This window comes from Hypanus sabinus, chromosome 1 (genome assembly GCF_030144855.1).
Source record: "Hypanus sabinus isolate sHypSab1 chromosome 1, sHypSab1.hap1, whole genome shotgun sequence".
Taxonomy (NCBI): domain Eukaryota; kingdom Metazoa; phylum Chordata; class Chondrichthyes; order Myliobatiformes; family Dasyatidae; genus Hypanus; species Hypanus sabinus.
This window is the reverse complement of record NC_082706.1, coordinates 180,524,547-180,538,294: the sequence shown is the minus strand read 5'-3', so window position 1 is coordinate 180,538,294 and position 13,748 is coordinate 180,524,547. Positions and strand designations below refer to the sequence as shown.

Genomic DNA, 13,748 nt, shown 5'->3' with positions numbered 1-13,748 from the left:
TGTAAGAAATAAGGTCAATTCAATTCCATAAACAGTCGATGTTTCAGGCCGTGGCCCTTCATCAAGACTGGAAAGAAAAGGAGGAAATGAGCTGCTTCTTTCCTCTTCCTCTCCAGTCCTGGTGAAGAGTCTCAGCCTGAAACTCCAACTCTTTATTCCCGTCCTCAGTTGCTATCTGGCCTGCCGAATTATTCCAGGATTTTTTGTATGTTCCTCCGGATTTCCAGCAACCTCTTGTGTTTCAGATTCTGTACCAGGTCTTTGACTTGATAATGGACTGCGGGTTGTCTAGATCACACTTGTTGGTCTTCACAAAGTGGCTCATTGTCAGTGACGTTGACCTTAGACTTTCCCACGTAGCTGGATGCTTCTTCTACAAGTTGGCAGCCAGTTTTGGAAGGCAATCTAGATGTCCATGTGGCATCCAGTATTTTGTTAGTATTTCCTTGAGCGTTTTCTCTTGGTGCAAGGGAGACTGAGAAATGTCGCACTGAGATGAGACGCAGATGAAAGTCAGCAGCCTGAGACAAGTTAAATGAAATATCCGGTTGAACGGAAGACAGTTATAAACAAGATCAGACTGTTTCCCCTCGTACTCTTTTCATGATGCATTATGAAGTTGTAAACGTGCTGATAGCCATAGCAGAGACTCTGCTCCAAAGTTGGTTGTCATCTCCATGTGCTCACACTCTGCACAGAGAGAAGACAACATCTGTTCAGGAGTTTGTTCTAGTGTTAGTCTTCAAGGACTAAATTGGACATGCAGCCCCAATCAAGAAAGTACCATATGATTGTTCCATTAACCCAGAATGACTATCTGGATATGAAAATCCATGTATCAAATGAAAATGATCTTGCCTGACTTTCCAAGATGTTGGACACTGACTAGAGCTTTGTAGTCACAATTAACAATGGAACCCTGCCACTATGTCTAAAAGTTTCTGTTAATTAACACACCATATACACACACAGCACCACTGAACTTCACTGTACATTGTGTATTTTTAAATCTGCAATATTTATTCCATATCCTCAGTAAGTGACACACCACACACAGTGGTGCTTTGACACATCTTGAGGTGATCAATGCAAAATTTACATGTGCCAGCGAAGCTTGGCGCCCTCACATAGAAACAGGTCTTTGCAATGGGTGCAAGACCTGCTTCAGCAAAGCTTTAACAGAAGATGTCTGCACAATATTACAAAGAACGTGGAACACTGCAGCACAGTAGCCCACACTGCAGCCCTTTGGCCCATGATATTGTGCCGACTTTCACCCTTCCCTCCATTTTTCAATCATCCGTGTGCCTATCTAACTTCCTGAAATTCCCCAAATGTATCTGCCTCACTATGTAAAAAGCTTAACTCTGGTTCCCCCCCCATACTTTCCTCCTATCACCTTAAAATTATGCCCCCTCATATTAGCCATTTCTATCACGAGCTTTCCACTTGATCTATGCCTCTTATCTTCTTGTTCAGCTCTATCAAGTCACCTCTCATCTTCCTTCATTTTAAAGAGAAAATGCCTGGTTAGCTCAACCTATCTTAATAAAAACATGTTCTGTAGTCCAGGCAGCATCCTGGTTAATCTCCTCTGCACCCTCTCTAAAGCTTCTACATTCTTCCTATAATGAGTTGACCAGAACCGAGTATTCCAAGTGTGGTTTAACCAGGCATTTATGGAGTAGCAGCATTACTTCTCGATGTTTCCAAAGCTGAGGTTTGCAACTGCTAGGTGTCTTTTAAGTTTAAAATAAACGTGACCGTTCCTTCTCTTGTGCACTGGAACATTGCCACCCCATCTCCAGTGCCCACGTTCGTAAGAATTCCTGTATTCCACCCCTCCGGCAATGCTGTTTAAATGTATGCGTCTGATTTTACTTGCCGTGGTGTGATCTGTACGTTTTGTTTAAAACTGCAGAGAGCAAAATGTTTGTGGGATGAATCAGGAACCGACTGGACAAGGAATGGGAAAGTCATTGAATCCAAATTCCAGTGGTCCGGCTCTGGCGGGTGTTTCGGCTGCAGCCACAGGTCAAGAGATGGCGATGAACAGCAATTCTAACTTTGCCATGAATGGCCTGAAGGATCAGACAGGTATGGGGCAGATGCCAGGAAACAGGTTTGTTACCGGTGGAATGAATCATGGATCAAGCATGCAAGCAGCCACTCCTCAGGGTAGTAACTATGCACTCAAAATGAGCAGCCCATCGCGGAGTAGTCCCGGTGTGACTGCTGGGCAACAGAACTCCATGCTTTCTCCCAGACATCGTGGGAGTCCTGGGATGGTCGGCAGCCCCCGCATCTCAGCTAATCAGTTTTCTCCCGTAGGAAACCTGCATTCTCCAGTCGGGGTTTGTAGCAGCACAGGGAATAGCCATAGCTACTCCAGCAGCTCCCTTAACGCACTTCAAGCCCTCAGTGAAGGACATGGGGTATCTCATGGGGCGTCGCCCGAACTGAAAATGGTGACTTCACAGAGTTCTCCTGGAAGCATCAGTTCTTCCCTCACCAAAAAGGGGAGCATGGACTCCAAAGATTCTTTTGGGTTGTTTGGTGAGCCAGTGTCGGCTGAAGTTGCGGCCAGCCAGCCAGAAAGTGGACTTTCTGGGGAACAGAAAGACAGCGGTGAAAGTAACTTAAATCCGTTTGGTGGCGGAGAGAGGACTGATGGCCAAGGCAGAGGGCACGACAGCAAAGGACATACCAAACTTTTACAGTTACTGATCACCAAGTCAGATCAAATGGAGGCAACCCCTTTGCCAAGTACTCTTGGGGATTCTATTAAAGACTCACCAGGCAATTCATTAGGACTACTGTCTACTTCAGCAGTGACGTCATCCACAACCAACACCTCTACATCACATGGGCCCTCACTGAAAGAAAAACACAAAATTTTGCACAGGCTCCTGCAGGACAGCACTTCTCCTGTAGACTTGGCAAAGCTGACAGCAGAGGCCACAGGTAAGGAGCACCACAACCAGGATGTTGGCGGTTCAATTACTGGTGGAGAAATAACAATCAAGCAAGAGCAGATGAGCCCCAAGAGGAAAGAAAATGCACTACTTCGATACCTACTGGACAAGGACGACACAAGTATGCATAATATTAAACCTAAACTCGAGCGAATGGACAGCAAGTTGGATCCCTGCATCAGCACTAAACCAACAATCAAGTCTGAGAAGGAGATGAACTTTGAGCCATCAGAACAGGTGGGTGCATTTCATTTATATGCTTTTGTGTTAAAACGTGAATTTATTTGGTAATCATTTGTTAGATTTGTTAAGCGATATGTCCCCATTGAAATCTTTCTGGCTGGAAGAATCTAGATGGGCTACATGGCATTTCGGGTCATTTATTGTGATGCTTGTTAGTTGCTGATTTTAAGGTGAGGTAACTCAGTCCACCTTTAGAACTAAATCTAGGCCATCTCAGTACTACAACATACTGAATCACCCAAGAAAATAGAAGAACAAACTAATTTGCTTCGTGACTATTGTCTTTTTTTTAAGTGCAGGTCTCGTTTATTTGAATTCAAGTAGACATTACAGAATAATTTATTTGATTTTGTTATAGGTGTGTTAATCAATTGAAGAAGTTTATCAGTGGGCGTAAGGAATGCTTGTTGCTGTACTGATTGTGTTATGGGTGGAATAATAGGCTGAATCGGCTGTTCTCACTCCTGCGCATACTCAGTCATGCTGTTTTGTTTGGCTGTATTCATGGGTATTCATGCATGGTTGCATGAGCTTGAACTTAACCCTATCTGGAGGTTGGATTCCAGTGGAACTGACCTGCACCATTGCAGATCTCAGCACTGAAGAGCCTAACGATGGCAATTGAAACGTAGGTGCTGTTGTATCAGTCCCTATACTAGGTTTCTATTCCCACTGGCTTAGACAGCAGTCCCCCTCAATTAAATGGCTCTGGTAATCTGTGGGAAAGAAGAAGTGCAGGGATCGTTTGACTTTATTTTATGTTAAATGTTATTTGTTTGTTCTCTAGGGTACTTGTATGTTTAATCTATCATGTTGTAAACACCATTTATAACTTTTTGAATAGTTTCTAAATAGTACTGACTTTCAGATATAAAAATATTCAAATGCCTCATTTCAGGGGCCTTTTATCAGCTTGAACAGTAACTTGGAGTCCTAGAGTTGTACAGTCCCTTCAGCCCATCTACACAAAATCCATCAAGACCATGTCGTTCTTTGTTTTGCCAATATAACTTTCTGCCTAATGGAATAATTTCTGTTGGTTCAACCACTCTCTGTGCTTTCTTTAAAAGATCACAGACTCCTTTTAGAAACATTTCTTTCTATTTTAAATATAAGCCCTTTTGTTTCTGACATCTACCATTGGAAAGATATTTTGACCTTATGTTATCTATGCCTTTCACAATTTTATAATCTTTTGCAAATCAGCTGTCAGTCTCCTTCACTCCAGAAGAAAAGAAGCCCAGTTTATCCAATCTCTCCCCGTAACTAAAGTACTTCAATCTAAGCAACATCCTGGTGAAGTGTCCCTGCAATCTTCCCAGAGCAATCACGTCTTTGTATAGAACTGCAGATGATGAACTTCCCAAAATGCACTAGCATTAAGGGATGGGGGGGGGGGGGGATAGAATTTGTTAACTTTAAAGCTTCCTGAAGCAGTATATAGACAGACTTATCCAAGAGGAGGCTGCACTCAACTTGATTTTAGGAAATGAGGCTGGGCAAGTAGCTAATGTGTCAGTGGGGGAGCACTTTGGCAATAGTGACCATAATTCTGTTTGTTATGGGAAAATGACTGATAAAGAATAGAAAAAAGGGCTCATCCACCACATGTTAGTCCTAAATTGGAGCAAGGCCAATTTTGATGGAGCTAGGAACTTGTTAAAGTTGACTGGGAGAGGCTGTTCATGGCTAAAGGGACATTTGGCAAGTGGGTAGCTTTTAAAAGTAATACTGGCAGAGTTCAGGATGAGAATATTCCTGTTGGAGTGAAGGCCATGGATGGCAGAATTAGGGAACTTTGGTTGGTGAGGGATATTAAGGAACTGGTCAGGAGAATGGTAGAGGGAGCAGGATCAAACGGATAACTTGAGGATTATAAGGAATACATGAGTATGCTTAAGGAAATGAGAAGGGGAGTTTTTTTGTATCTATCAGTCATGAGTCAGATACCAGAAGATAAGTAAAGAAGAATCGTAGAATGTTCAACTAAAGCAGTAACCAGGGCGAAAGTGGGTCCTCTTAAGTATCAATATGATCATCTACGTGCAGGGCCACAGGAGACAGCCGAGAGTTTAAATGAATGTTTCTCTGTATTTGCTGAGCTGAATGACATGGATGCTGGTAAGTTCAGTGAAGAGAAAGGTGATATCCTGAAACAGGTCAACATTATGGAGAGGGAGGCATCGGTCATCTTGAGGTACATAAAGGTGGGTAAATCCCTGGGACCTGGCCAGGTATATCTTAGGAAATACTGGAAAGCGGGAAGGAATTTTTATTTCTTTGTTAGCCGTGGTTGTAGTACAGGAAGACTGGCAAAAGGCTATGGTTGTGCCTATATTTAGGAAGGACTACAAAGACAAGCCAAGAAACTACGACCTGATGAGCCTAGCATCAATCATGGGAATGTTGCTAAGAAGCAGTTCACAAGAACATTTAGAAAGGAAAGCACTGATTAAGAATCATCAGCATGGCTTTGTTTGTTGGAGAACACCTTTCACAAATTTGGTTCTGTTTTTTTTACAAAGTTATAGCCAAATGGTTTGGTAATAATAGGAAGAGGGGGGAAGTGGAGATTGGAGACCTGTGATGTGCTGCAGGGATCGGTCCTCTGACCTTTACTCTTCACCATACTAATGATATGGAAGGGAACATAGGTGGCATGATTAGTATCCAAATCAGAATCTGGTTTAATATCTGTCTATATGATGTGAAAATTCATTGCAAAGATGTAAAATTAGTATAACCTACAAAATAAACGGTACAAGAAAAAAAAGAATAATATGGAAGTGATCATGGGCTGTTCAGAAATCTGAAATAAGAAGGGACAAAACTGTCTCTGAATCATTGAGCGTGGGTCTTCTGTCTCATGTGCCACCTCTAGTAATAGTAACAAGAAGACGATGAAGGGTACTGAACGATGGATGATGGCTTCTTGCGGCACTGCCTCTTGAAGATGGTGTGGAGGTTTGTACCGATGATGGAGCTGGCAGAGCCTACAACCCTCTGCAGCCTCTTGCAGTTCTGTGCTTTGGAGTCTCTAATGAAGGCTGTGATACAGCCAGTCAGAGTGCTCCACTTCCATCCATGGAAATTTGGTTGCGTCTTTGGTGACATATCAGATGAAATTCCGAAAAGTTGGCGACACAGATTAACTGATGGAATTTAACCCGGACAAGTATAAAGTGAAACATTTTTGGGAAGTAAAACCGGGTCAGGGTATACCCAGTGAACGGCTAGACTCTGGTGCAAGTGCAGAGTTTTCTAGAAGTAGTAACACAGATAAACAGGGTGATGAGGAAAGTATATGGTGTGCTTGTCTTCTCTGGCAAAGGCATTGTGTATAGGAGCTTGGATCGTTAAGTTACAGTTGTACAAGTGGTGGGTTAGGTCGGAGTATTAAGTGAAGTTCTGATCAGCACACTGTAGGAAGGATTTGATTAAAGTACAAAGGATGCAGGAAAGACTGACAGGAATCTTGCCTTAACTGGAAGGCCGGAGCAACAAGCAGTGACTGTATAAGCTGAGACGAAGTTGGCTGAGGGGTAACTGTTTAAAGGTTATATAACTATGAGGGCTATAGGTGGGGTAACGGAGTCTAAGACTAACTGGCATAAGGTTTAAGGTGAGAAGGGAGAGACGTAAAGGGGGTCTTGGGAGGCAGGTTTTTACACATAGGGCAGTGGATATGTGGAATGATTTGTCAGAGGAGGTGGAAGGCACGGGTGTAAATTTAAAACATATTTGACAGCTTAATGGATGAGAAAGGTTTAGGGGAATTTTGGTCCAAATGGAATTAGTGTAGACAGGCCTCTTGGACAGCATAGAAGATTTGGGTTGAAGGGCCTCTTTTCCACATTGTATAACTCTATGAATCACCCAGCTTGTGCTGGGATTATTTTTTTCTGTCTGTGCGCCATCCAACTTTCCATTTGATCTACATCCATATCCTGCTGTAGGCTTAGACTGCCTTCCTCACCACCTACAACACCACCAATCTCTGAAACCCTTCTCCATTGGCCTGGATGATTCATGGTTATTAATAGTCAGCTTGTCCTGTTCTTCAGTTTGGAAAAGCCAAGTGCAGGCAGCAGGGCAAGTGAGGAGGAAGGCCAGCATGGCCTTGCCCAGCATGTTCCCCTTGATCAGATATTGGGTATAAACCAACGGTTTCTGGTTTGCATGGAATTACACAAAGTATTTTAGTAAAAATTTTCTCTATAACGGTGTCCAAATATGGCAACTTGTTACATTGATATTTACTGGTCTTTAGTTATGGAGGAGGTAAAGAGTAAAATTAATTCTCTTAAGTCGGATTACTGTTGTGATTTGACACCTCAAGAGCCCCCGGCCCTCATGCAAGTTAGTTATTGGTATTCTGACTGAGAATACGGGAGCTGAGTGCCAAGGAGATCTTAGCTCAGGCCAGTTACGTATTTTTCCTGTGACTCTCCTTCCATTGCTTTGTCTTCTTTCTGAATCTACTATTCCAATGTTTTCTTGCCTCCCTCATCACACTCAACCTCCTATTATCGAGGGGCTGTTTTGTTTAGCCTAATATGTTTAGTGGCTGTTGCACTTTTTGCATAGGTGAAAATTCAGAAGTTCCTTCCCTAAACGTCTCTTACTGTTCTTTTAGCAATTCCTCAAAAACTGCTACTAAGTGCATGTCTTGTAGTCACATATCCTGATACCTTCTTTGCCTGACCTTTGAAGCTCTTGGAGATGTTCTCTCACGTTGATTGAAAGCCCATTATTGTATTATATTGTTCCTTTAAATCAACACTTTGCTTCTTTTTAACTTCCCATATTACTCCTCACAGATCCTTTTCAGAGTCTATGTACTCGTTCCAATCTATTATTTTGGTGGTTTGGCTGCTTCGTTCAGAGAACATGTCTTGTGAGGGTAGGTTGAATGAGGTAATGCTTTTCTCTTTGCTGCAATGAAGGATGAGAGCTAACTTAATGGAGCTTTAAAAGATGATAAAAGGCATATATTAAGTGGATAGCCAGAAACTTTTTCAAGGCTGAAATGGCTAACATGAAGCAGCATAATTTTAAGGTGATTGGAGGAAGGTGTGGGGCGGATGTATGAAGTAAGTATTTTACACAGAGAGTGGTGGGTGTGTTGAATGCCCTGCCAGAGGTGATGGTAGAGGCAGATACATAAAGGGTAATTAAGAAACTCTTAGATAGGCACAGGGATGAAAGAAAAATGGAGGGCTATGTGGGAGGGAAGGGTTAGATTGATCTTAGAGTAGGTTATAAGGTTGGCACAACATCGTGGGCCAGAGTTTCTGTACTGTGCTGTAGTGTTCTATGTTCTGTGTATGTCTGTAGTAATTCAACAATCTGTAATAAAGTCATGATCAAACTACAGTACTAAGTCTTCTGGCTGAGCGGAAATGAAAAACACCTGTTTAGCTTTTCTTCCCCCGAGTCCTTTTTTTTAAATAAAGCAGATTTCATAATATTTCTCTTAAGCCAAGTATTACCACTTCTCATTTTGTGGTTTTGTAATCGTATAATTATTACAGAAGCATTGAGTGTGACATAAGTAATGGTCATAAAATCAGATTTGAATCTAGCTTCATCCTTTCCCCCCCATCACTTGTTCTGGTGCATGATCTCAGTGCCAATAGACTTCTGCATGACAAGGCAAAGATCCAGCACAGCCCATATAATGAGCAGTCTCTGATGGCCTACTTACAGGAGGGTGAAAGCAATTATTAGTTTCATGATATGCTTTCAAATTTCATTTCAAGAATGCCAGGACACGTGCTCTGCCTGGCACTCATTCAACCCGGGTGTATTTGTTGCTGTGTGCAACACAGCTACTGCGGTGCACACTAAAGTTCACAAGAGTGCAGAGGTTAGTGGTGCTACAGAACTCTTCAGAACGAGATTTCAGGGTCCAAAACTCCACATACTACTTAACGTCTTAGATATTGTGTTAAATTGAGGGAAGTAAAGGGCAGTATAAAAATAAAAGAGAAGAAGTATAACATAGCAAAGATGAGCGGGAAACCGGAGGACTGGGAAGCTTTTAAAGAGCAACAGATGATAACAAAAAAGGAAATACGCCAAGAAAGAATGAGGTACGAAGGTAAACTAGCCAAGAATATAAAGGAGGATAGTAAAAGCTTCTTTAGGTATGTGAATAGCAAAAAAAAATAGTTATGACCAAAACTGGGCCATTGAAGACAGAAACGGGTGAATTTGTTATGGGGAACAAGGAAATGGCAGACGAGTTGAACAGGTACTTTGGATCTGTCCTCACTAGGGAAGACACAAACAATCTCCCAGATGTAATAGTGGCCAAAGGAACTAGGGTAAACGATGAACTGAAGGAAATTTATATTAGGCAGGAAACGATGTTGGATAGATTGTTGAGTCTGAAGGCTGATAAGTCCCCGGGACCTGATGGTCTGCATCCCAAAGAGATGGCTCTAGAAATCGTGGACGCATTGGTAATCATTTTGGAATGTTCTATAGATTCAGGAACAGTTCCTGCTGATTGGAGGTTGGCTAATGTTGTCCCACTTTTCAAGAAAGGAGGGAGAGAGAAAATAGGGAATTATAGCCCGGTTAGCCTGAAGTCAGTAGTGGGAAAGATGCTGGAGTCAATTATAAAAGAGGAAATTACAACACATTTGGATAGCAGTAGAAGGATCAGTCCGAGTCAGCATGGATTTATGAAGGGAAAATCATGCTTGACTAATCTTCTGGAGTTTTTTGAGGATGTAACTATGAAAATGGACAAGGGAAAGCCAGTGGATGTAAGGTACCTGGACTTCCAGAAAGCTTTTGATAAAGTCCCATATAGGAGATTAGTGGGCAAAATTAGGGCACATGGTATTGGGGGCAGAGTACTGACATGGATTGAAACTTGGCTGGCTGACAGGAAACAAAGAGTAGTGATTAACGGGTCCCTTTTGGAATGGCAGGCTGTGACCAGTGGGGTACTGCAAGGTTCGGTGCTGGGACCGCAGCTGTTTACGATATACATTAATGATTTAGATGAAGGGATTAAAAGTAACGTTAGCAAATTTGCTGATGACACAAAGCTGGGTGGCAGTATGAAATGTCAGGAGGATGTTATGAGACTGCAGGGTGACTTGGACAGGTTGGGTGAGTGGGCAAATATATGGCAGATGCAGTTTAATGTGGATAAATGTGAGGTTATCCACTTTGGTGGCAAGAACAGGAAGGCAGATTACTATCTAAATGGAGTCAAGTTAGGAAAAGGGGAAGTACAACGAGATCTAGGTGTTCTTGTACATCAGTCACTGAAAGCAAGCATGCAGGTACAGCAAGCAGTGAAGAAAACTAACGGCATGCTGGCTTTTATAACAAGAGGAATTGAGTATAGGAGTAAAGAGGTCCTTCTGCAGCTGTACAGGGCCCTGGTGAGACCCCACTTGGAGTATTGTGTGCAGTTTTGGTGTCCAAATTTGAGGAAGGACATTCTTGCTATTGAGGGAGTGCAGCGTAGGTTCACAAGGTTAATTCCCGGAATAGCGGGACTGTCATATGTTGAAAGATTGGAGCGACTGGGCGTGTATACACTGGAATTTAGAAGGATGAGAGGGGATCTGATTGAAACATATAAGATTATTAAGACACGCTGGAGGCAGGAAGCATGTTCCCGCTGATGGGTGAGTCCTGAACTAGAGGCCACAGTTTAAGAATAAGGGGTAGGCCATTTAGAACAGAGATGCGGAAAAACTTTTTCACCCAGAGAGTGGTGGATATGTGGAATGCTCTGCCCCAGAAGGCAGTGGAGACCAAGTCTCTGGATGCATTCAAGAGAGAGTTAGATAGAGCTCTTATAGATAGTGGGGTCAAGGGATATGGGGAGAGGGCAGGAATGGGGTACTGATTGTGTATGATCAGCCATGATCACAGTGAATGGCGGTGCTGGCTAGCAGGGCCGAATGGCCTACTCCTGCACTTACTGTCTATTATATTATAAATTATGCAAAGGAAGGTGCATATGAGCCAACAGCACTGTTCTAATGTTATTTCATGGTATTTCTTGCCACTTTTGCACAGGAGTTGTCCTACAACACTATTTTACAAAATTCATTTTAGTCTTTATAGTATTTGCAACTGAACACTGAGGACTTGTCAGTTATTTTTCTGTAACTGCTAGCTTTTACGCACTAAAATGTTTCTTGGTAATAGAATTTCTTTTCCTCGAGTGGGTCTTCCAGCTCTACCCTGGCAACAGCAAATTACAAGTCACAGAAATTCTATCTCACAGTGCCTGAGATCAGCTAATGATATAATCATGGCAAATCTGATCTGTGTGGCTTCTTTTATGTGATGGCCTTATCAACAAAGTTATATATGATCTGGTCTTAGCTATGATGAAGTCAATCGAAGAGCCTTGTAGATCATTTTGATTTGAGTAAGATGCAACACTGCAATTTGCTGTGAGATTTATATCTAATAAGCAGTATAATGTTGTTACTAAATGCTTCATTAAAAGTGCAAATGATTAAAAGTGGTTATTTTGCAGGAGAAAATGATTCAATTTAGTTCTGTCATTGGAAGGTTTCTTTCATGCTCTTTGTCAGTCACCAGCACCAATACATTTATTCTTCACCATTATGTGAATTGTATTGATGTTCATTGCCGAAATGGCCAACTTGGGAATAATTAATAATGTAAAAATAGGTTAACTCATTATCTCTGGAAGCAGATGCCATATTGTCACCTTTGCTCCACTGCACTCTTGGGAATGACGCCCACACTTTTCCCAGTTTGTCATTTCTCAGAAGGTCTCATGCACACACATGCATACACCACACATTGAACAAAACACTAAGGACCTCCAAAAAAGGGAACCTTGATTAATGTCTTAAATGATTATAAAACTATATTTTTGTAGTTAAATATTCCTTGAATTGGACCTTGAAATGATGCTGGAGAGGTAGTATTGGGGACAATGAAATGGTGGATGAATTTAATAAGTATTTTGTGGCAGTGTTCACTGTGGAAGATACTAACAGTATGTCAGAAATTTGAGTGTCGAGGGGCAGAAGTGGGTGCAGATGATATTTGTAAGGAAAAGTGATGGGCAAGCTGAATGGTCTGTAGCTAGATCAGTCACCTGCAACAGATGGACTACACCCCAGGATTCTGAAAGAGGTAGCCAAAGAGATAGTGGAGACATTCGTAATGATCTTTCAAGAATCATTGGATTTTGGCAAGGTTCTGAAGGACTGGAAAATTACAATGGCACTCCACTTTTTAAGAAGAAAGGGAGGCAGAACGAAGGGAATTATAGGCCACTTAGCTTGATCTCAGTAGTTGGGAAGATGTTGGAGGCCATTATTAAGGATGAAGTTTTGGGGGCACCTGACAAAATAGGCCTGAGTAGGCAAGGTTTCCTTGAGGGGAATCTTGCCTGACAGATCAGTTAGATTTCTTTGACTCTCCTTTATCTATCCTGCCTGTTATTTCCTCAGTGAATGTAGTTTACTTGGATTTTCGGAAAGCCTTTGACAAGGTGCCACACATGAGACTGCTTAACAAGATGAGAGCCCATGGTATTACAGGAAAGTTAGTAGCATTTACAGATGATTAGCTGATTGACAGGAGGCAAAGAGTGGGAATAAAGGGGCTTAATCTGATTGACTCCTGGTATCTAGTGGTGTTCCACAGAAGTTGGTATTAGGACCTCTTCTTTTAACATTATATGTCAGTGATTTGGATGACGGAATTGATGGCTTTGTGGCCAGGTTTTCAGATGTTACAAAAATAGGTGGAGAGGCAGAAGGAGACAGGGTGTCGGCAGAAGGACTTGAACAGATTGGGAGAATGGGTAAAGAAGTGGCATAAGGAATATAGTGTGGAGAAGTTAATGGTAATGTACTTTAGTAGAAGGAATAAAGGCATAGAATATTTTCTAAATGGGGAGAACATTTAAAAATCAGAGATGCAAAGGGGCTTGGCGAGCCCTTGGGCAGGATTCCCTAAAGGTTGACTTGCAGGTCATGTCGGTGGTAAGGAGGCAGATGGAATGTTAACATTCATTTTAAGAGGACTTAATTATGTCCTGATGATGTGATGCTGAGGTTTTATAGGCATTATTCAGACTACTCCTGGAGTATCGTGAACAGTTTTGGGCCGCTTATCTAAGAAAACGTGCTGGCATTGGAGACGGTCTAAAGGAGACTTACAGGAATGATTCCAAGAAAGAAAGGGTTTGTGCGTCAGGAACGATTGATGACTGTGGGTCTGCACTTGCTGGAGTTTAGAAGAATGAGGAGGTCTCATTGAAACCTATCAAATATTGAAAGGCTTAGTGTATGTGGATTTTTATGTTTCCTATAGTTGGTGTGTCTAGGACCAACAGGCACAGCCTCAGAATAGAGGGACGTCTATTTTAAACAGAGATGAAAAGGAATTTCTTTAGCCAGAGTGTGGTGAATCTGTGGAATTCATTGCCACCGATGGCTGTGGAGGCCAAGTCATTGAGTATATTTAAAGCAGAGGTTGATAGGTTCATGGTTAGTCAGCGCA

At 42.1% G+C, this 13,748-nt stretch overlaps 1 protein-coding gene across 12 annotated transcripts in view; it reads left to right on the top strand.

Moving 5' to 3' along the window:
• Positions 1-13,748, top strand: part of ncoa2 (nuclear receptor coactivator 2) — a 312,874-nt gene that overhangs the window by 251,274 nt on the left and 47,852 nt on the right. For all 12 annotated transcript variants that reach the window (XM_059982705.1, XM_059982738.1, XM_059982722.1 and 9 more), the window contains one exon: positions 1,922-3,212. In XM_059982705.1, the coding sequence (XP_059838688.1) occupies positions 1,922-3,212 (1,291 nt within the window). The remainder of the gene's footprint in view (positions 1-1,921; positions 3,213-13,748) is intronic.